This window comes from Chelonia mydas, chromosome 10, assembly GCF_015237465.2.
Source record: "Chelonia mydas isolate rCheMyd1 chromosome 10, rCheMyd1.pri.v2, whole genome shotgun sequence".
NCBI classification, from domain to species: domain Eukaryota; kingdom Metazoa; phylum Chordata; order Testudines; family Cheloniidae; genus Chelonia; species Chelonia mydas.
The window spans coordinates 61,864,922-61,889,014 of NC_051250.2; the positions used below are offsets into that span (position 1 = coordinate 61,864,922).

General features: G+C 40.8%; 2 protein-coding genes across 6 annotated transcripts in view; one reads left to right on the forward strand and one right to left on the reverse strand.

Moving 5' to 3' along the window:
* The window catches only part of SCG3 (secretogranin III), a 51,338-nt gene extending 50,575 nt beyond the window's left edge, over positions 1-763 (reverse strand). The window contains exon 1 of the mRNA XM_027818845.3: positions 324-763. The gene's annotated coding sequence lies outside the window, so the exon portion shown is untranslated. The remainder of the gene's footprint in view (positions 1-323) is intronic.
* A 352-nt stretch (positions 764-1,115) lies between these two features.
* Positions 1,116-24,093, forward strand: part of AP4E1 (adaptor related protein complex 4 subunit epsilon 1) — a 36,310-nt gene continuing 13,332 nt past the window's right edge. The window contains exons 1-15 of one of the 5 annotated variants that reach the window (XM_037910176.2): positions 1,116-1,216; positions 4,332-4,403; positions 6,013-6,136; positions 13,192-13,265; positions 13,677-13,798; positions 14,667-14,826; positions 15,400-15,566; positions 16,275-16,348; positions 19,299-19,421; positions 19,516-19,625; positions 20,042-20,181; positions 20,989-21,101; positions 21,250-21,368; positions 22,401-22,703; positions 23,472-23,586. In XM_037910176.2, the coding sequence (XP_037766104.1) occupies positions 6,019-6,136; positions 13,192-13,265; positions 13,677-13,798; positions 14,667-14,826; positions 15,400-15,566; positions 16,275-16,348; positions 19,299-19,421; positions 19,516-19,625; positions 20,042-20,181; positions 20,989-21,101; positions 21,250-21,368; positions 22,401-22,703; positions 23,472-23,586 (1,738 nt within the window). In that variant the 5' untranslated portion in view covers positions 1,116-1,216; positions 4,332-4,403; positions 6,013-6,018. Of the gene's footprint in view, positions 1,375-2,589; positions 3,755-4,331; positions 4,404-6,012; positions 6,137-13,191; positions 13,266-13,674; positions 13,799-14,666; positions 14,827-15,399; positions 15,567-16,274; positions 16,349-19,298; positions 19,422-19,515; positions 19,626-20,041; positions 20,182-20,988; positions 21,102-21,249; positions 21,369-22,400; positions 22,704-23,471; positions 23,587-24,093 lie in introns of those variants that run through there. The other 4 variants (XM_037910172.2, XM_037910173.2, XM_037910175.2 and 1 more) reach the window with 4 other exon arrangements.

A 24,093-nucleotide genomic window follows, 5' to 3' on the forward strand; every position in this document is an offset into this window, starting at 1 on the left:
CATTTTAATTTATTTCTTTGGGGTTTATTTTGTTGTTTCTGCTACTGAAGAAAAAGAGAAAAATCTCTTATTGATATTTTCCATTGGAATAAAGGATCTGAAAATTCAGTTAATTCTGCTACTTAACTTTAAACTCATTCTTTTCAGACTTTCACAGATGAATAAAGACCTATAAGCATGTAACTGATTTGTCACAGCTTTTACACATCAAAATAAGTATTTTACTAACCTATCCCAACCACTGCGTCCCTCTCGGGTTGGCAGGATGAGTGACCATCCTAGGGTTTTGAGATTTTGTGAAAGGACTTATGAAGAGAGGTTACCTAAAGCAAATCTTGCCAAGTTTCAAAACCTTGTGCGAGCAGTCCTGTCTGATTCCAGGATCCTTCTGTCAAGACTGAATCCCCTAGCTGTGCGCTCCAGTTTAGAAAGCGGTGTTTCAGCTCCACCTTCAGGTTTAGCAGGCTGAGTATGGCAGGGTGTTGGGAGTTAAGGGACGCCAGGAAACCTCTCAAAGAATTGGGCGTTGCCACTCACCAATGGTGATCAGTGGCGAACGCAGGGAGCCGCACAGCAGATGGCCAGCTCTGCTCCCCCACACAACTGAGCCGGGTCCATATGCAGCCCACTTGCTGTGCCGAAGTGAAGCTGATGAGCAGGGCACTCTCCCCTCTCTGTGCCGGAGGGAATGCCAAGTCTCCATGCCCCCCAAGCTCAGACGAGGGCCCTGGGGGAAAACCAGAGTTGACAAGAGCAGCCCACAGTGCTCAAGGGGCGGACTCCTACTCTGTGCCGGGGCCTCGGCCCCACATGCTCAGCCCGCTGGGGTGGATCCATACGGCCTGTGCGGGAGAACTGTATAAGCTGCCGCCCGCAGGGGCTTCTAGGCAGCGCCGCAGGCCCCAGCCCTTCAGGTCTGCGGGGCCAGGCCTGGTGCTCAGGCGGGGGTCGCTGCTTTCCCCAGGGTTCCCTGAGGTCCCACATCACCTGGCGGGGACTCGGGCTGCCTAGACCCCAGGAGCCCGCCGCTCTAGGCGCCTCTCTCCCCGCACCAGCAGCGCCCCGGTGTCCGCTGTCCACGCCGGGAGCCTCAATAAAGTTTTTTCAGTCAGGGAAACCGGAAGTTCGGGGCGGCGGGGGCGGGAGCAGGCCCTGCCCTTCCGGGAGGCGGCAGCCTGCGAGTGGGGGGCCGCCGGCGGCGGCGGGGCTGGGCCGGGTATGAGCGACGTGGTGGAGCGGACGCTGAGCGCGCTGCCCGGCCTGCTGGGGCAGCACGACCCGGGGGCTGGGCCTGGCGGGGGCCCGGGTCGGGTCTCGGCCACCTCGCGGCTGGGCGGCTTGATCCGGAGCATCACCGCGCTCTCCTCCAAACATGTAGGGGCTGGTGGGGGAGCGGGGTGGCTCCGCGGGGCTGGGCCCCTGGCCGGCCGGACGTTCTCCCCTGTGAATTGTAGCCAGTGGTGAGCTGCCAAAATCTTAACAGCAGGTTCCCTCCTCACCCCACGAGGGGGTCGTTGACCACCCCCACCCCCTGGGACTCCTGCCTTATCCAACCCCCTCCCCCCCGTGTTCCTTGACCCCCCCCCCCCGGATCTCTGTGCCGTCCACCCCTGTCCCCTGACTGCCCCCAGAACTGGGCAGGAGGGTCTCATGGGCCATTGTAGTGGGTGCCCACCCCTAAGAGCCAGAGGCACCTGCTGGGGGGGCGAGGTGGGGAGTCCCAGAGGAGCTTACCTGGGGCTTCTCCCAGGAAGCATCCGGCAGGTCCCTCTGGCTCCTAGGGGTGGGGAAGCGTAGCTGGGGGGGGAACAGGGGGAGCGGCTGCTCCCCCACTGATCACATCAAAAGTGGCGCTTTAGGCACGGACTCCCTGGGTGCTCCGGGGCTGGAGCACCAACGGGGAAAATTTGGTGGGTGGAGAGCACCCACCAGCAGCTCCCTGCCCCGCGCCCGGCCCCAGCTCACCTCACCTCCACTACGCCTTCTCTGCTGAACGCGCTGACCCGCTCTGCTTCTCTGCCCCCCCCCCCCCCCCCCCCCCCCCCCCCGGCTTCCCGCGAATCAGCTTTTTGTCGGGAAGCCTGGGATGGCTGAGAAGCAGGCGGCAGCTTCTCGCTCAGGTCAAGGGTGGCGGAGGTGAGCTGGGGTGGGGAGTGGTTCCCCTGCGGGCCTCCCCTGGGTTACCTGCTGCGGCATGGGCGGCCCTCTTCGCGTCCCCCTGTACCTCCGCCTCCCTGGGCCTGAGTGCAAAGCCGCTGCCTGCTTCTCAACTGATTCACTGGAAGCTTGGGGGGGACGGAGAAGCAGAGCGGGGTGGCGCGTTCAGGGGAGGAGGCGGAGATGGAGCGGAGGTGAGTTGGGGCTGGGGGTGGGGCGGGGAGCTGCTGGTGGGTGCACTGCACCCACCAAATTTTCCCCTTGGGTGCTCTAGGGCTGGAGCACCCATGGAGTCGGCGCCTAAGGCGCCACTTTTGGCCGGTTAAATTTAGAAGCCCTTTTAGAACTGGTTGTTCCAGGTGGTTCTAAAAGGGCTTCTAAATTTAACAACCGGTTCTAGCGAACCGGTGCGAACCGGCTCCAGCTCACCACTGATTGTAGTCATGGCCTCGCATCCCCCACCCCAGGCTGAAAGCGAGCGGGGAGGCTGGGTCCGCGGTCTCCCTTCTCACCCGTGTCCCTGGCTTCCCGTGCCGCCTGTGTCTCATGTTCTGGACAGGCGCGAAGCCATGGGGGTCCTTGTCGCCAGGTATTAGAGCAGACGGGTTTTCGGCCAAGCAGCTCCGCCCGCCCCTGCCGTGGGTGGGGTAGAAAAACCTGAATCTGGAAGGTCAGAAGGTGTTGGCAGCTGCCTCTGGGGTGAAACACACCTGTTCAGCCCTGCCCAGTAACATGCTTTTCTTTCTACCCACCCTGCCTATTGATATGGCCCCAGTTACAATAGAATCTGGGTGCCTCATAGGCTTTAATTAGGGTGCCAACCCTCCAGGATTGTCCTGGAATCTCCAGGAATTAAAGATTTTGGAATTAAATATTGTCATGTGATGAAATGTCCAGGAATACGTCCAACCAAAATTAGTGATCCTACTTTTAATATATTTATACTTAGTATGCTTACTTCGCCTCTGGTAGAAAAGTGCTGTAAATCCCTATTTTACAGATTGGGAGCTGAGGCACCGAGAGGTTAGATGGTTTGTCCATAGTCACACAGGAAGGCAGTGACAGAGCAGGATCTCAAAGCCAGAGTCTAGAGCCCTACCCATTGGACCATCTTTCCAGTTTAGTACAGGGAGTAAATATGAATGCAATACACAGTGATCAGTTTTTGTTAGAGTAGGTGTAAATAAGATGATGTAACTTGGCCAGGATACAGAGATAAATCCCTTTCTATTTCTAAGAGTGCGTGGTGTACAAGTGGGCAGGACCTTAGTGTTATCTGTCGCCCAAAATAACACATCGTATCATTCCCTGACACCATGCTGTGTATTATTTCAAATACTGATTTAGAAGAAAGGGTGTTACTGGCTGAATTACCAGTGTAATTGTCTAGGCACTAGAGGTCTCATCAAAGGGCATGTCTACGTTTACCTCCAGAGCGATTGATCCAGCAGCGGTCAATTTATCGCATTAGTGAAGACGCGATAAATTGACCGCCGAGCGCTCTCCCGTCGACTCCGGTGCTCCACCAGGGCAAGGGATGCAGGCGGAGTCGACGGGGGAGTGTCAGCTGTCGACTTACTGCAATGAAGACACCGCGGTAAGTAGATCTAAGTACGTCAACTTCAGCTATGCTATTCATGGAGCTGAAGTTGCGTAACTTAGATCGATCCCACCCCGCTAGTGTAGACCAGGTCTAAGTCCTAACTAGGGCCAAGCTTGCTGAGCTTGCAAAATGGCTGCAGAATGCAGTTTTTGTTTTGAATGGCATGTATTAAAACTGTGCACTTTAAAATATTTTCCAAGTCCAAGAATATAAATGAAGTACTGTTAGACTCTTTTAAATCAATAAACTTATGTATACTGTAATACAGGCCAATGGAAGAGTGAGCAGATGAAAGTGTAGATATGGAAAGTATACCATTTTTTGTGCTTTAAAAAAAACAGTATATGGAAATCTAGTGAAACCCTTTGAAGCTGTAAATCTAGTAAAATTGGAAGTGTAATAGCTTTGTAATATTATTTATACAAAAAACAAATGAAGACCGTAAGATTATATAAATTATTTTTGATAGAATTCTAATAGTTCATGCTTTCCTTGCCATCATTCGTTTCGTTTTTTTAACCCCCCCAAAATTATGCAAGATCTTCAAAATGTTTAAATTATTCTTTTATAGGAGGAAGAAAAATTAATACAACAGGAACAAACTAATTTGAAAGCAACAGTTTCTGCTCCCACTACAACACTTGTAAGTTTTAGTCTTATTTGTAATGAAATTTACCTTTACTGTAGACTGAATTTAAGAATAGCAATGTGCAGACTTGTGCTTGGCAGGGTGAGTGAATACTAGTTTGGTATAGTTGGTATACACGAGAGAAATCTTGCATTTGTTAGCACCGTTACAAGAACATGCTGTACTTGTAATACACCTTATGTCTACACCCAGGTGTTTGCAATGGTGCCCAAGCAGCGAGAGTACTATCGCAACTGTGCTTGCTTGGAGCAAGTATTGCCACTGTTGTACCTTGTAGTGGGTCACTCTGTACTCTTGCAGTACTAGTGTAGACAGGGAAATCAGGTGATGCAGCTGAGCATGTCCAATTACTCCTGCCAAGTGCAGTTTAAGGCCTGGGCTACATTGGGGGTGGGGGTTCGAACTAAGATATGCAACTTCAGCTACGCTATTCGCATAGCTGAAGTTGAAGTATCTTAGTACCTGGCCGTCCTCACGGCGGTGAGTTGACTGCGGCGGATCCCCTGTCGACTCCGCTTACTCCTCCTGCCGAGGTGGAGTACAGGCTCGATTTGGGGATCGATTTGTCGCATCTAGACGAAACGCGATAAATCTATCCCCGATTGATCGATCACTACCCGCCGATCCAGCGGGTGGTGAAGACATACCCTTAGAGTTCTCCTGCCCATCTGTTTGTGCTGTCTCAGAACACTGGTTCTCCCATCTGTCAAGTTACCACCCACTGGTTGCTTGAGATTAGTCAAGGAATTCTCTAATGGAAACCAATCATTACAGATTTCAGACAAGCATGCTTCTGTGTTCATAATAATTACCTTTCTAACCTAGCATGCAGTTCCATTGTATATGCAATCTAGGGATTATCTGTACTTGAAAATTAATTTGGATTAAGGTAGCATGTGAATTTAAAGAGTAAAAGTGGTTCCAGAATAACTCCATATGTGGATGCTCTTATTCCGGAATAGTCTATCGACACATGACGTTATTCAGGAATAATTATTCCTGAATAATTCGATGTGTATACAGACCCTTAGTATGGTATCTGTCTTTTTGCGACATTGTCACACCGCAAGATCATGTTTAATCTGTCATTCATTATTGGCTTTATAAAGTTGTGGTCCACACTACAAAAAATGTTTTTTAATAGAGAAAGTATTTAGTGGAACCATTCCTCTTCCATTTGTGACTGCACTGACCACTTTCCTCCCATTGGTGATACAACAACAATGGGATGTGGAATAATTTGTGGTATTGTACGTACGGTGGTACAGTGCCTTGTGACTGTTCATTTTAATACCCATGATGGTCATAATTTTGTTTTGATTGCAAGGATGCCACTCATAACCAGATAACATATTTATGCATGGAATTTGATGAAGTTCAGTTGTAGTTTAACTTAAATTTGTTTTGAAACATTAGTATCACATCAAATATTGATAAACTTTAATTTTAGAAATGTTAAATTCTGTGTTAAGAAAAAGTAGTGCTTTTTGTTTATAATATATACTTGTCTAAGTCTCAAACCTCAATATGTTAGAGCTGCAAAGAGGAACAGAGCACTTATAACTATTTTAAATTTCTTAATATTTCATTCTTGGTATTTCAGAGACTGATGAAAGAATGTATGGTGAGACTAATCTATTGTGAAATGCTGGGATATGAGTCCTCCTTCGGATACATCCATGCTATTAAGCTAGCACAACAGGGAAACCTTTTAGAAAAAAGAGTTGGTATGTGTATATAAGACTGGTATATCTTAATATTGCGCTCAAAATTGCCACAAATGTCCCCTGAAATTGGGTTGGAAGTCATAGTAAATACAAGAACTGCTTGAAAGTTTATTTTCAATATGTTTTCTTTTTGGGGAAAAAAAAAATCAACTTAATATTTCAAAATTTGAAAATACAAAATTATTTTAGTTTTAAGGAGTTTTAAGTACCTGGTTGAAAAATGGGTGCAGAGGGGAAACCATAAAAAAAAAACAAAAACCCACCACCTTTGTATTATTTAATAATTTTGAATATCCGCTCTAGTAAACAATAGACACATACAAGCATTTTCATTTAAAGGGTATTTCAAAGAGACACATTGGCTTGAAGGTCAATTTCCATGTGGAAACTTTATATATAGTTGTCATAAATAACCACTTAAAATAATATAAGTGGAATATTAAAGAGACAATATTTAGTGGAGTAAGAGTGCTTCCAAATTGAGAGTGCTGGTTCTCCAACGTTCAAATGTATTTATGTTTTTATAGGGTTTTATAATCTTTTCTTTTCAATATTAGTGCAGTGCCCTTTAAGCATATTCTTCCCTGTCTTTGTACACATCGGTCACCTCGGGTTAGAGGTGGCTTGTGACAAATGAGAAGAGAGGGAAGATAACGAGAGCGCCAGTGCAGAAGTCTGTGGAGAAATCTGACTGATGGTGTAAAAGAATTTTTGAAATTTTACACCACATATTGTATGGGTAACAAAACAGAGATATGAAACTCTTCTTTATCTACAAAGTCTTATCAGTAGATTTGTTTCAAGGAGTTGACATTCTGATTAATCTGGGGTATCTCCAAGAGGTTGCTGATTCAAGTGTCTTAGTGAAGACAGGTTTCAGAGTGGTAGCTGTGTTAGTCTGTATCAGCAAAAATGATGAAGAGTCCTTGTGGCACCTTAGGGCTCGGCTACACTTGCAAGTTAGAGTGCATTAAAGCAACCCCTGGCGCCCTAACTCCTGAGGTGTCCACACTGGCAAGGCATGTAGAGCACCTGGACTCTGCAGCTGGAGCGCTCCTGATAATCCTACTCTACGAGAAGCCTAAAGCTTGCTGCGCCCCGGCTGAAACGCCCAGGCGTCAGTGTGGACGAAGTGTTGCATTACTGCGCTGTGATTGGCCTCCGGAAACGTCCCATAATCCCCTGAAGTCAAGTGGCCACTCTTCTCGTTGTTTTGAAATTGGCTGTAGGCATGCGGATATCCCCTTTCAAAGCTCCGTTTCTGACATCCAGCATGCTTATCTGCTCTGGAACAAAGCAAACAATTAGTGTGGAATGCTGCTGTTGTGAGCGTGTGTGAGAGGGTGCGGGTCTGCTGCTATCTGAATTTACGAGACAGCATGCTGACACGCTCTCAGCCCCGCAAAATACACTGTCTCTCCCCCCACATACACACAACACACTCCCTGTCACACACTCTCCCCCCGTCCCCATTTGAAAAGCACATTGCAGCCACTTGCACACTGGCATAGCTACCACAATTCACTGCTCTGTGGCATTGCAAGAGCTGCTAATATGGCCATGCCTGTGCGCTTGCAGCTGACAGTGTAAACACATAGCAGCATTTTCTCTGCTGCGTTCTCCGAAGGGTGGTTTAACTCCCAGTGCTCTACGTCTGCAAGTGTAGCCAAGCCCTCGGAGATTAACAAATTTATTTGGGCATAAGCTTTTGTGGGCTAAAACCCACTTCATCAGATGCATGGAGTGGAAAATACAGAGGCAGGTATAAATACACACCACATGAAAAGATGGGAGTTGCCTTACCAAATGGGGGGTTAGTGCTAACGAGCCAATTCAATTAAGGTAGAAGTGGGCTATTGTGATTTTTCCTCCCTTGGTATCCACCCCTTCTTGTCAACTGTTGAAAATAGCCCACTTCCACCTCAATTGAATTGGCTCGTTAGCACTGATCCCCCACTTGGTAAGGCAACTCCCATCTTTTCATGTGGTGTGTATTTATACCTGCCTCTGTATTTTCCACTCCATGCATCTAATGAAGTTGGTTTTACCCCACGAAAGCTTATGCCCAAATAAATTTGTTAGTCTCTAAGGTGCCACAAGGACTCATTTTTTTTAGTGAAGACATTTCTTGTGTTGCAGAGAAAATAGTTCAGATGTGGGCCAAATTATCTGCATCCACAATAGCAAGGCAATATATTGGGTAAAATAACTGTTAGGTTTTCTGTGTTTGTATTTGGTATAATTCACTCAAGCACTGGAGCTGGATAAATCTTGTATCGGAAACTGTAATTTTAGACCCATGTCCTTCCTCACTATTGAAGACCAGTGAAAAGGTGCTCAGTGTGATGTTCATAGGAATTGTTAACACCTTGTGGAAGGCAGGGTGCAATCTCTTTTGAAGACTGCTTGTATATGGTCTCTGATCAAGAGATTATTTCTTGACATTGACAAACTGGCTAACTGTCAACCAGTTTCATATCTTCCCTTGTAGGTAATATTATTGAGAAGGTTGTGTGAGGCCAGTCTTTCAGTATCTAGATGCCTCAGATATCCTGCACAAAAAAACAGCACTCGTTGCTTTGGTTTGAGGATCTACTAGTAATGGAGAATGAGTAGGTGTCTAAGCTGATATTATAAAGTTGTTCAGTTGTCTTTGGTACTGCTGACTCTACAGTTGTATGCAATGGTGGACAGGGATCTTGAGTGTCTCCATTCTTTCCTGGGTGAGCAGTCCCGGGGGCTGCATTAGGGAATTGTTCATCTGCCTCAAGGGTTTTCTTGTGGAGTCATCCTCCATCTTGTCACTCCTTTTGTTCGGGGGGTGTGTGTGTGTGTGTGTGTGTATTGATTGTGTAGTGATTTAGTCCTAAGCTGAGCACAGAATCTGGTCCAAGAGGTGAATATAGCTGGGCTGCTTGGTAATAGTGACCATAATATAATTGAATTTCATATCCCTGTGGCAGGAAAAACACCACAGCGGCCCAACACTGTAGCATTTAATTTCAGAAAGGGGAACTACACAAAAATGAGGAGGTTAGTTAAACAGAAATTAAAGGGTACAGTGCCAAAAGTGAAATCTCTGCAAGCTGCATGGAAACTTTTAAAAGACACCATAATAGAGGCTCAACTTAAATGTATACCCAAAATTAAAAAACATAGTAAGAGAACCAAAAAAGAGCCACCGTGGCTAAACAACAAAGTAAAAGAAGCAATGAGAGGCAAAAAGGCATCTTTTAAAAAGTGGAAGTTAAATCCTAGTGAGGAAAATAGAAAGGAGCATAAACGCTGGCAAATGAAATGTAAAAATACAATTAGGAAACCCAAAAAAGAATTTGAGGAACAGTTAGCCAAAGACTCAAAAAGTAATAGCAATTTTTTTTTTTAAGTACTTCAGAAGCAGGAAGCCTGCTAAATAGCCAGTGGGGCCCCTGGACGATCAAGATGCTAAAGGAGCACTCAAGGACGATAGGGCGGAGAAACTAAATGAATTCTTTGTATCAGTCTTCCAGGCTGAGGATGTGAGGGAGATTCCCAAACAGCCATTCTTTTTAGGTGACAGATTTGAGGAACTGTCCCAAATTGAGGTATCATTAGAGGAAGTTTTGGAACAAATTGATAAACAGTTGTAAGTCACCAGGACCAGATGGTATTCACCCAAGAGTTCTGAAGGAACTCAAATGTAAAATTGCAGAACTACTAACTGTAGTCTGTAACCTTTCATTTAAATCCGCTTCTGTACCAGATGACTGGAGGATAGCTAATGTGATGACAGTTTTTAAAAAGGGCTCCAGAGGTGACCCCGGCAATTACAGGTTTTTAAGCCTGACTTCAGTACTGGGCAAACTGGTTGAAACTATAATAAAGAACAATATTGTCAGACATATAGATGAACATAATTTGTTGAGGAAGAGTCAACATGGTTTTAGTAAAGGGAAATCATGCCTCATCAATCTACTAGAATTCTTTGAAGGGGTCAACAAGCATGTGGACCAACGGGGTCCAGTGGATATAGTATACTTAGATTTTCAGAAAGCCTTTGACAAGGTCCCTCACCAAAGGCTCTTTCGCAAAGTAAGCTGCCACGGGATAAGAAGAAAGGTGCTCTCATGGATTGGTAACTGGTTAAAAGATAGGAAACAAAGGGTAAGAATAAATGGTCAGTTTTCAGAATGGAGAGAGGTAAATAGTGGTGTCCCCCAGAGGTATGTTCTGGGACTAGTCCTATTCAACATATTCATAAATGATCTGGAAAAAGGGGTAAACAGTGAGGAGGCAAAATTTGCAGATGATCCAAAATGACTAAAGATAGTTAAGACCCAGGCAGACTGCAAAGAGCTACAAAAGGATCTCTCAAAACTGGCTGACTGGGCAACAAAATGGCAGATGAAATTTGATGATAAATGCAAAGTGATGCACATTGGAAAGCATAATCCCAACTATACATATAAAATCATGGGGTCTAAATTAGCTGTTACCGCTCAAGAAAGATCTTGGAGTCATTGTGGATAGTTCTCTGAAAACATCCACTCAATGTGCAGTGGCAGTCAAAAAAGCGAACAGAATGCTGGGAATAATTAAGAAAGGGATAGATAATAGGACAGAAAATATCATGTTGCCTCTACATAAATCCATGGTACTCCCACATTTCGAATACTGCATGCAGATGTGGTTGCACCATCTCAAAAAAGATATATTGGAATTGGAAAAGGTTCAGAAAAGAGCAACAAAAATTATTAGGGGTATGGAATGGCTTCCGTATGAGGAGAGAGTAATAAGACTGGGACTTTTCAGTTTGGAAAAGAGACGGCTAATGAGAGATATGATTGAGGTCTATAAAATCATGACTGGTATAGAGAAAGTAGATAAGGAAGTGTTTACCACTTCTCATAACACAAGAACTAGGGGTCACCAAATGAAATTAATAGGCAGCAGGTTTAAAACAAATAAAAGGAAGTATTTCTTCACACCACGCACAGTCAACCTATGGAACTCCTTGCCGGAGGATGTTGTGAAGACCAAGACCATAACAGGGTTCAAAAAAGACCTAGATAAATTCATGGAGGATAGGTCCATTAATGGCTATTAGCCAGGATGGACAGCAATGTTGTCCATAGCCTCTGTTTGCCAGAAGCTGGGAATGAGCAACAGGGGATGGATCGCTTGATGATTACTTGTTCTGTTCATTCCCTCTGGGGCACCTGGCACTGGTCACTATTGAAAGACAGGATACTGGGCTAGATGGACCTGTGGTCTGACCCAGTAGGGCCATTCGTATGTTCTTATTCATATACATATACACACACACACGCACACCCCGAACCAGAAGAGAGGCAGATGAACAATTCCATAATGCAACCCCCTGGGATATATATTTGGGGCTTCTGGGAGAGTTAGTGAGACGGCATGGGCTCTCATGTCTTCAGTACGTTCATCTCCTCTCAGTTGATCTTGCCATTGTGGTTGAATGTTAGGTGGCAATCTAGGCACAAATGAGAACAAATTAGTTGAGGCCAAGTCCAGATATGACACAGGCGATGTTGGTAGGTTGGGAAAAACCTCTGAAGTGGCTGGCAGGGATTATATCGGCTTTCTTGACTGCAGGGTTGTGCCCATCACAGTGTAACCTCCTATTTTGTTGAAGTTTGCCACTTGAGAGTTCAGTTAGAAAACAGCTACTGTTAGACAATAAGGTAGCACCTGTTAGTTACCATGAAGACTGCTTTTTAAAAATCAATGTCTGGCCAGAAGGCTGTGGTTTCTTCTTTGCAATATGGAATTTGCTACCATAGTCCATGTCTTTATCACTTACTGATACTAGACTACTGCCATGTACTCATTGTAGGCTACACCTGAAATTAATTCAGACACTGAAGGTAGTCCAGAATGCAGTGATCTGATTGTTTAGAGGTTTATCATACCAGGAGACATTTCACCAGTGGCTCAAGACCTATCTATTCGTTCCTTTGTGGAATCTAAATAGTAAAACCTTAAAAGGCCTGAGCCCTGCCTGTCTGAGACCCACAATCAGTTCCACCTTTTCTGGATAATCACATGGGATCAGAAGAGGTGCTTATTCCATCAGGGTCCTTGATTCTGGAATTTAGTTCCCTTCTTAGTTCCACATGATTGAAGTCTGTGACCTTCAGGCCATGCCCCAAGCCCCGTCTGATTTCCTGGGTATCTGAGGAGGGTGAGGGCATGAATGGGGTTTGAGCTGTGATAGAGGATTTGTTTGCCCTGCTATAATTATGTGGGTTGATTTGTGCTATTTGATTGGAATGACCAGTTTTAACCAATTTTTTGTGTTTGATTGTGTTATTTTAATGATGTCACAGTACCTAGAGCTCTTTTGAATAGGTCTGTTTTATAATTACCAATCCAAATAAATAAAAGAATAACTTAATTGAGTAACACTGGAAAATATATAGTGTTGAATTATTTAATGTAGTAAATAAACTGGGACACAATAATTCACTTAAAACTAATATTTGCTATATTGGTGTCTCTGTCCTTAAAAATGAAGTGCAGGCTGCTTATGGGTAGTTGTCTGGTCTACAGAGAATATAATTTTGTTAGTGTGGGGGGGGGAAAAGCATTCATTTTCTAATGAATTGTCTCTTGTATGATGTCATCCTCAGCGCTTTAGATCTGACAGCGTTACAGAGGCTTCTTAATTTTGGACACAGCTTGTGGGTTTCAAGTCCATCCTTATTGAACAGTACGACCAGCTAAATATCTCCAAGCAACCAGATGATAAAAAACCAGTTAATTTAAACCCTGAAGTTAAAAAAAATAGGATGCATCTACACAGCAAACTGCCCATCCCGCACAGCAGCGAATCTGAGTCAGTTACTTGGGCTGTGAAACCCACTGCCGCAGGGTTTTCCCCCCTTTTCTAGACTTACCCACAGAGATCCTATAATCTGCCTGTATTTTCACCGATGATTTGAGCCGTCAACTCTTGTGCTCTGGATGTCTTTCATTTTCCTGTTAACATTTGGAAACAGTTTATAACTGGAAAAGGTGATGGAGGTTTTTTTTTTTTTCTTTTGTAGGTTACTTGGCTGTTTCTTTATTCCTCCATGAAAATCATGAACTGTTGCTTCTACTTGTGAACACAGTTGTGAAGGTACAGCTTTATGGGAGGTTTGGAGAAAAACATTACACTAACTTTTTAGGCCAGTGCTTTTCCAAGTATAATGCCAATTAATTCTAAACTATGTATTCATTAATAAAATCTACTTGTTTATCAGTTAACACTGAAATAAGAAAAATGACTATTCAACCGAGTTTCTTATGGGAATCTAATGTATCCTTTTGCTGTGGTTATAGTTTCAAGTTCTGTAGCAGTATTAAACAAATATAATGAAAATGTCACAGAAAAATTGAACAATCCCATAATTAGCAGAGCATTAGAGAGCAGTGCTTCACAAGTATAGCATAAAAAGTGGAAGCTTTCCCACATTTGGCCTTAGAAATGAAAAGTTTCCCATAGTTTAAATTAGAAATGACCATTTTGTTGTCTTAATGACTGTGACAGGACTTGCAGAGCACTAACCTGGTTGAGGTGTGTATGGCACTTACTGTTGTCAGCCAGATCTTTCCACGGGAAATGATTCCAGCTGTACTTCCCCTCATAGAAGACAAACTTCAGCATTCTAAGTACGTATTCACTGAGAAGGATTTCAAGCATTGTTATGAACTTGGGATGTCCTAAAATTTAGATATTTTATTTCAGTACATAAATATTTCTCTTAAATACTGTTTTTGCTCTGAATCCTTCCTTAGTCATTATTCACAACTTTGTGTTCCTTTCCAAATTTTCCTTTTGTGTCTCTCCCTGCCCTACCCGCTTTAGTTTGTGCATTCTTGATTGCATAATGAATGTCTTTTGTTTTGCTTAAGCATTGTTGATGGATAAATGTCATGTAACTTTATACATGTGGAGATACTGTTATACAGTGTATGTAGGTTAAGAAGTGTTTGTAGTATAAATGGAGTAACAAATTGTACCCTTGGAATTCATTACATCACAGAAAGATCTATGCCTGATTTTTGGAGAAGCTGAGCATGCGCAAACCCCACTGAAGACTGGTGAGGTGCAGGTGCTCAGCCCTTTGATTATCAGGCCTTGTAGTTAATAACATTACATACAGAGCTAGCGCGGTGTACATGCTAAACTAAAAGGTAGCAGAAGCATGATCTAACTCCAGGAACTACTAAACTCTACGCTTGCTGTGCCACTGACTCATCATGTGGCCTTTGCCAGATTACTTATCCTCTCTCTTGTCTCGGTATCCTCATTTGTAAAACTTGAATGGTAATATTTAACTATTTCAGAGGCATCATGATGTGATGATTAGTTAATATTTTAACTAACTAGCTATAAAAGTGGGAAATGTTACAAAGTCAGTAGTTTTCTTAAAAATAAAGTCTCTATTTCATAATATAGAGAAACAATTTAGGTTAAGTAAAGCTTCTATTTAGGGTCAAGTTGCTTGATCTTTTAAAGAAAAATGTTTCTCTTTAGGGAAATTATCCGAAGAAAAGCAGTTCAGGCATTGTATAAATTCTATCTCATTGCTCCCAACCAAGTCCAGCACATCCATGACAAGTTCCGGAAAGCCCTGTGTGACAGGGATGTTGGAGTCATGGCTGCGTCTTTACAGATTTACCTTCAAATGATTAAGGTAGGCTGAGAATTAGAAGTCTAATTGAACATATAGGCTGTTTTTTAAAATGCACAAACAACTGTAAAATTGTTCTGTAGGAAAATCACTCTGGAAGGATAGTCTGTCAACTTGTCTTCAGATTACCACGATTCACCTTCATAACTGTACTATATTCATTAGCGTTCCAACCCTTGACAAAGCCCCAGCTGACCATTTCGGAGCCTGACCCTGGTGATCAGCACCTTTGGCATAAAGGCTCTGTTTTTAAGTCTAAAGTTTAGGTTTTTTTCAGTGTGTTATAGATTATGCTGAGGATTGCCTGTGAATTCAGTGTACCATTGCAAGGGAAATGCTTTCAGTCATATTCACTGTCTTGTTAAAAATACAGGGAAAACACTTAAAGCTTAGAGCAAAAAGGAGTTGATGTTGGGGTTTGAGAGGAAGAAGTGATGGATTAGGAAATGGAATAGGATAGGAAATTATTCATTGAATAATAGCTAATAAGATTATATTCCTGTCATGGCTTTATGGTGTATTTCTGAGGCACTGTACTTAAAATATTTGAATTGTATTTCTCTTTTCCTTGTCTAGAAAAATGCATCTGGATACAAGGACTTGACAGAGAGCTTTGTAACCATTCTAAAGCAGGTAGTGGGAGGAAAGCTTCCTATAGACTTCAATTACCACAGCGTGCCAGCACCATGGCTACAAATTCAGCTCTTAAGAATACTGGGGCTGTTAGGAAAAGATGATCCAAGGTAACCAGTTTCTTCTATGTAATAAATTCTTTGAAAATAGAAAGAATACACAGTGAGTCATTATTTTGTGGTAATGCATAACTTTTACTGTGCTTTCACAACACAAAGGAAAATAAAGGATTAATACATTCTATTTGCTCTTTATTAACAAATACTGTAAAAAGTGATTTATTGAAAAGTTGTTATACTTGACTTGTTTCTCAGCTCCTGTGTGGGTCAGGCAGCTGATTATGGGATATGTGGTGAGAGACGCTTGTGGACTTGAGATCAGAATTTCCATTAATTTGGTTGATAATATGATCCCAGTGAAAATCCAAGACAAGACAGTGTAAAAAGAATGCTGTCCTTTGTAAGGGTTTAGCTGTTTGTGTTCTTTATTCCTCTTAACCAAAAAGTCTGTCTTATTTACTGATCAGCGAGGAATGTATTTTTAGTCTATTTTGATGGAATAGACGGCTTATTTGAAAGTAGCAAACATCTTGTGAGATGCCATTTAGAGCCAGATTGTAGAGCCCTTACTCGCGCTAATGAGAGTTAATTAATATGAATAGTCTCATTGAAATCATGTGGAGCAGCTTGTAGGATTAGGATGTTGTTTTTTCACTAAACAGGTATATACAGGTGGGGGGGTTTTGTTTGGTTTTTTTAATTAATTTACTGGGCTTCAAATAAAGTGAGAACTTTTTTACAATTTTTATTTTGTAACAGGACAAGTGAATTAATGTATGATGTTCTGGATGAGTCTTTAAGAAGAGCAGAAATAAATCATAATATTACATATGGTGGGTGAGAATATATTGTATAAGAACAATTATTTGCAAAGAATGAAAATTTAAGTGTTTAGTTATTGTGCTGTTGACATGAGTAACTATGTATTCTTTTGTTTAGTAATCTGGTGAGGTCATGAATTTGGGTATTGTGACTGGTGAATTATAAAGCAAGGAAACATAATGTTAGTAATGTTAACACATGAACAGAAATTACATATTCCTGTATAATGTAGTTTTGAAATGTTTTTGAAGTGAAGAATATTTATTTAATGGGAAACAACTAAATATTTGTAGATCCAAATTTGCGTGCCTTCAAACTGCTGCATACTATGTGAAAGTCCTCCAAATTATGTTGGGCTTGCTCTTTTCCTCAAATATGCAACATCTTGTACTTGCGAAATCATCAATTGCACAGGTGTATTCATTATAGTTAGTAGCTAACTTTCTTTAAAAAAAAAAAAAAAAAGTGATACTGCCTTGTGTGTCAGAAGGAAGGACTGGACTTCAGGTTTCTTTTAAAAAAAATGAAATAATCCTCCACATGATTAGTAGTTAAGAAACTTAACAAAAAGTAAGTGTGTGTGTGTGCATGCGTGTACGCTATCCTTTCCTTTCACAAACACATTTGTGATCTCTTGAGTTGCACTCTAGAACCTCCTGTTAAAATTATTTCCAGAGCTCATTGACACTGATGCCTATGAAAGTGAGTTTTGACATAAGGCACTACTGTAAATCTTATAATTGTTGCAAACGGCCATGTTAATTTACTCTTTAAAAAATATTTGACAATAGAGCAGAATCAACAAGAAACAATTCTTTCCAACTCATAAGGGCATTTTGCAAACTATGGAGAGTTTTAAGGATGTGTGGGTAGGTTGGCTTGTTTTTGCTATCTTTCAAGAACAAATATCTAAGGTTCTAGAACACGAAATTAACAACTGTTCTTTTACTCTTAAAAAATGTAGTAGTTCATGGTTTTAAAACGAAGCCATAAATGTTGCCAGCGATCGATGGACAATTAAGACGTGGTGTTGAAAGTGGTTGAATAACAGTGGAACATATGCCCCAAAGCTCTAGGAGTCTATTTTCTTGACTAGGTGTATTTTCTAAGCATTAATGAAAGTGAGGTGCACGTGAAATGCTGAATACCCCCCCCATCCCTTTATTTTATTTTTTTGGCAAATATACGCTGATGAAACATCTGTCAAATCTTACAGCCATCCGTTCACTGTGTTTCACTTTGCTTGTATGTCAGAGGTGTGCTTGTATGTCAGAGGTATGTCAGAGGTGTGCTTGTATGTCAGAGGTGTGCACAAACAGCAACATAGACATTGAGGGGTTTGTTAGTGTATGATGGATTTACACATGCAACTCTCAAGAGAGTTAATGTACATAAATTCTCTGCACAGTGAGAGGAAATTGGATTCCCAAGACTGAATGTTAAATACTTTAGGGATCAGAGTAGACAACCATATGTGAAAAGCCTTATTTTGGCACTTATCAAGTGAAATGTACACAGAGAACAGAATTTACATGTGCGTTCCTTTGCTCACCATATGTTAATTGTTGATAAAGCGCTAAAGAATCTATGATCCAAGCCAATGTGAAAATGTTAAAATCTCTGATTTCTTTGTTGCAATATAGCCAATTCTCTATTAAAAGCCATACCTTGAAGACATTCCTAGCTTGTTGCATGTAGCTGCACAGTTAGTGCATATACCTTTCTCATATTTAGTTTAATTGCTAACAATTGATGGATTCTGGTCTTTTCATCTGGTTGCTAACCTAATATGAGATGTGGAAAAAACATGTGAATTGCTGTTATGGTCCTAAATACCAACTGGCAATCTAACTTGGATATTGAATTTTGCTATTGACTCACCTAAATTGGTGCCCTAAAAGGTTGATTTGTATCTCCTTTCCTTCACTTCACTAGTTTTCCCATTTAGCTTTTCCCAGCAGAAATATTTTTTTTTCCCTCAAGAGGAATTATGCCTCTGAGCTCTTGTCCCTTTTGTCTATGTCATAAGGTTTGTTGATCTTGGTTGTTTGTGATGACTTCGTAACTGCTGCTGTGATAGTTCCCAAGTCCATATGAATGTGCCTTTCCTGAAAGTCAGTCAGAATACAGGATGGTGGAAACTTCTGTTCAACAAAATCAATTCAAACTTTTCCATACACTAAACGTAAATGGCAAATCAGTTTTAGATAAATTTCTCTCCCTAAAAACTTAATAATCCATTGTTGGACCCCAAGGTCCTGTCTGTTGTTGACAGAGAAGTATATTATTGTGGTGTTGTGTTTTTTTTTTTAAGTCAAACTACTGAGCTTCTGCCCAGCCTTTCTGCAGTTCATCTATCTATCCTACTACATAAACTGTACTAGGCTCCCTACCAGATGCCCTCTGTTCGCTTTCATGTTACTAACAATAGCTGCTTGCTAAATTTTTCTACATTAAGACACAAACATCATCTTCCTCTGATGTCATCTTCCTGGTATGTGGATGATAAAGCAGAGAAAATACTTCCAGTCACTTGTGCAAAGTAATTGAAATCCCACTCTGCAATGGTGGCTATGTACCCAACCTAGCCATTGTCCAGCTACATTATTTGGCCTCTTCTAAACAGGACAATCTTGATATCTCCTCTAGTTGGGTGAATCACATTCATGGGAGATGCAATAGGGCTATTGCTTGCCTGAAAGAAAGAAATTTATTCACATCTAAACAGTAACACTTGTTTTAAAATATTTCATGGGATAATATTTTAGATCCCAGAAATCTGCATGCAGCACACATATCTGATTGCTTTAAAATATTAAGCCCAACCCCTTTCCAGAGAAAGTCATCATTTGACATGAAGATTTTTTACTTGTATGTGCTAGCTTTTTTATGAAAATGCATTGTTATAGAAATGTATATTCTTAAATTACTGCCGTTTACCATTTGTTGTTTTCCCACCAGCTATCTTATTTGAATGTGTACAAACAATTTATACCATTTGCCCCAAATCTGATCTGCTTGAGAAGGCTGCCAAATGCATTGGGAAATTTGTTCTATCACCTAAAATTAATTTGAAGTATTTAGGTAAGGATACCTGATCATCTCAGCAAGAAGATTTTAATCTGATCATGTGTATGTGATCTTTTGTCATATCTCTGTGCAATAATTTATTTTCTAGGATTAAAGGCTCTGACCTATGTTATCCAGCAGGATCCAAATCTGGCACTTCAGCACCAAATGACAATAATTGAGTGTCTAGACCATCCTGATCCTATCATCAAAAGGGAGGTAAGTTGATTTTTGAACACGCACAAAGAGAGCTTAATGTTTAAAGTCCATGCTATATTAATGTCATTTTAGAGTAAATGCCCTTAATATTACAATAGTGGCATCATCAAACAAAGGCATGTTTATATTGTTTGGCTCTGGTAACTGTGTGAAAAGAATTCTATAGAAAATTTGGTCCTCTTTATACTCTTTGTTTTCTCCTTTCCTTTTCTACAAATCTTATTTCATTCTAAAAACAGTCTAAAAACATTTCTTAAGAAGATAAATGCCAGTATGATTGGAGAATAAAACAAAATATATTGTGTTTAAGATTTTTGTCCAATTTGGCACTATGTACTAAGTTCCTGTCTGTGTGTCACTCCTGTGTTGTGTGATTAGAGTTACTTAAATGTTGTTTCTTTTGTTTTCCCCTTCAGACATTGGAGCTTCTCTACAGAATTACCAATGGGCAGAATGTAACCGTCATAGTTCAAAAGATGCTGGACTACTTAAGACAAAGCAAGGAAGAATATACCATCATCAACTTAACTGGCAAAATAGCAGAATTAGCTGAGAAATATCCTTTTCTTTTATCGAAGATTTAGAGCCAAAGCTTCTGTTACAGTTTCATGTGACATCACTAATCACACCCTCCAAAGATCATTTTGTGGTCTTCCAGGAAAAAGAGGGAAGCCAGGATTTTATAATTCTTTTTCAAATTTAAAAAAATAAACAGAAGAAATAATGATCTCAGTATTTTTTTAAATTTCATCACAAAGTAAAGGGCACTGAAGCATTTGGGCTTTGCTTTGGAGTTCACCTTTTAAGTTAATATTAATAACCTTCTCTTAAAAGAAAACTTGAAAAAACATGCACTGTAATCTGAGGGAGAGAAGGAGTTTAGTGCCTTATTGAATTAGACTTCAGCACTTCCTAATTGTGAGTGTGGTTTTCCTAGTAGAGTGCAGCTCTTCCAATGAAATAGGTAGTTGTGGAGCATGATATGGCTTTGTTTAAAATAAATAAATAAATAAATAAATCCCCAGTAGTCCGAAAAGCATCCTCATTAAATAAGAACACTGCAGGACAGCAATGGTGCATGCTTTGGGATTGCAAAACACTTAGAAGAAAAAAGATTCACAGTTCCATATGGTAACACTTTTGGAACCACAGGCTCTGGGAAAACTGCCCTATTCGTCCTTTTTCTCCTTCCTTAGCTTGGAAAACATTTAAATAGCAAACACTTGTCTGTCCAGATATTCCGTATGTGTATTGCCCTCAAAACTTTTTACGTCTTTCTTTTTTTTTTTTCCAGATTATAAGTAAAAATAGATAAAATATACACTAGTGTATTATGTTTATCTTCCCTTAATGTTCTGGATACATATGCCCCTGACAATGAGTGGTTCATCCAGACTATGAATGCAGTATTTTCGGTAGGAGGAGATGTAATGCACTCTGACATCCCAAACAACTTCTTGAGGCTGCTGGCTGAAGGTGGGTAACTTACTGAATTCTGTAAAGAGAAGCCATGCTTTGTTAGCTAATGTCTTGGTTTTATTTGTCTAAATCTGTCTTGAATTCCATGACACATGTAGCATAAGTTTTTAAGCAAAGATTTAATAATGTGTAATTTTCTTTTTAGGATTTGATGATGAAAAGGAAGATGAGCAGCTACGGCTTTATGCTGTCCAGTCTTATCTTTCTTTGCTGGAGGAGGAAGATACTTTTTATCCACAGAAATTTCTTCAAGTTATGAGTTGGGTAAGGTTGATGCAGTATGAAAATATGATAGATGTGAAAACTGCCTGTCATAAGTGATGGCTTTTTAAACTTTATATTCTCTTTAAAAAACAAAAACTTATTACACTGAAACTTATTCTACAAGCACCTGTTTCAGTGGCTGTGAGATTCTGTCTTTTCCATAGTAAGGCTGTATGTGTTTGTGAAAAGCATTCCTAACCTTATGATGACCTGCCCAGCTGCTGAACTTGTATTCTGTGACACCTGTGAAAGCAAGCAGATTCCACTTGAACTGGAAACTGAGCAGATGGTTAATTGTGCTTGTATAGGTATTGGATTAACACTGTACTAGGCAGCTACTTGATTTAATGAACCAAAAATTGGCATCCCATTGATGTATTTCACTTGCGTTTTCACAAACACAGTAAAATGTAATCTCAGACATTTTCCATTTAAAATTGAAATATAGCTTGGAAAACCCTATCTGCACTAGAAAATCTGCACTTTGCTGGCTATGATTGTCACAAATGAGTCCCCTCGAACCAGTGCTGAAAACAGTTTAATTGCTAGGGTAGACATGAAAGGCATCGTTATAGAAAACATTATTGATTTGCAAACAGAAACCTTAAGTTGAAATTGATTTTTTTAAATAAATGAAAGTAGTTTGATCTGCTCTGCACTAGTAATTAAACTATTTTCAGGGTTAGAGAGGATTGGTTGCTGACCACTGTTCTGAGTGGTGGTCAGTTTTGTAGAGTAGGTAGAACTACAGTGAGATGATCTTAAACTGAGGACCAGCCAACAATACTCGAAAACCAGCAGACACTATGGCTCTTTCCACAGTATATTCCTTGTTTTTATTTTAGGTGGATATATAATTAGAAGGAATTTTGTACAAGTCCAGAATTTAAAGGATTTCCTTATCTTATAATGGTTTGTTCAATGTGAGGTGGATTTTATGTTCGAGTTATTACCATTACATATTACTTTCCAAGATGAAAGCACTGATTCCTGTGTAACTGAATGTCTGTTATATCTGTGTCTTGCTCATAGGTTTTGGGGGAGTATTCCTACCTTGTAAATGATGGTGATCCAGAAGTCATTATAACAAAACTGCACAGGTTGCTGAAGCAGACCTTTGTTACTTCTGAAACTAAAGCCTGGATTATGACTGCAATCACTAAAATATCATCCCGTATGCCTTGTTCTAAAACAGTTGATAAACTAATCCAGGAATTCAGCACTTCTCTAGACACATGCATGAGGCAATATGCCTTTGAATTAAAACATTTGTGTGAAAACAAGGAGCTGATGAAAAACGTGCTTCCGCTTGATGCCAGTTGTGATGAGATAATGGTAAGATAACTGTAACATATGTATTCTGTGCTTAAAGATTCATGTATTTCTATAAAATACGTATTTAAAATGATTATATTTAGATATGTGTAAGAGGAAAGATGCAAATCTATCAAATCACTTAGAATGAGTTGCAATACGCACTCTTAACGGGATTCTTCATAAGTCTTGATGTGCTGGTGATATTAAGAGGCAATGAAGTTGTCATTTGCTATGCCATATTCATATTTGTTATTTTATAAAATGATTTTTTTAGGAAGGCAAATTCAGCCTTTTGTGTATCCAGTGTTATACAGCATTAGTTTGTCTTTGTGGTTCTACTTTTTGTTAGAACAGCCTACTAGTAATTGAACTGAAGTATAGTATTTGGGAAGGGAAATGTTTACCTCCCTTACTAATTTTACTGTAAAATTAGTATATTTACATGGTGTTCAGTTAGATTGTGTTGGGATGCAAGTTCTTTTGTTCAAGATTTCTTGTCCAAACATACCAGTGAGATTGGAAAATTGTAGAGCAGCTAATTATGTTTAAGAACTACCATCCAAATTGATGTTCTGTTTTAACATGTTATCTCAATACCTTCTATATACAAAATACTCCCCATAGTGTAAGTATGGAATACATTATCTTCTTAGTGATGCGGGTGTGAGAACTGTGAGATGTCAGCACTCTGCATTTTTATAAAATGGAAAGTTCCTTTGTTAAGAAATATTAGTTTCATTTAATGGAAAGATTCTGATTATTACTGTCTTTCTGAATTCAACGTAGGTAGATGCTTCCTTATCTTTCCTAGATGGGTTTGTGGCTGAAGGACTTAGCTGTGGTGCAGCACCATATAAACCTCATCACCAGAGGCAGGAGGAGAAGCTTTCTCAGGGAAAAGGTGACTGTTGGTTTGTATTTATTAAATGTATGATAAATTAGCCAAACAATTAAAACAAATTAAAATGTTAGTATAACGTTGGTGTAAGAACACCATCCATTTACATCTTCTTCCCCAAAATGTTACGTCTCCATTTAAAAATGTCATCCACAACTCTAGGAGCGAATCATATTGCCCAGCTTCCTGAATTACATAGGCTATAGATTGCAGTGCTTACAAACAAGGCCTGGTCCAGAGTCCATTGAAGTTGATTAAAATTCTCCAATTTACTTCACTGAACTTTGGATCAAACCCATAGTGTGCACCAGCACACTATCTTTCATATTCAGCTTTTGATTATGCAGAGGATCTCAGGCTGCTCTGTGATGTTCTTCAGACCCTCTGCTATTTTGTGCCACTTTCTTAGCTCACTCTTGGCCACTAGGATTCATCCAAAAAACTCTTCTTTATTGAAGATTGGACTAAGCTCCCTTTGGGACTTGGCTAATGCCATACCTGATTAGCATG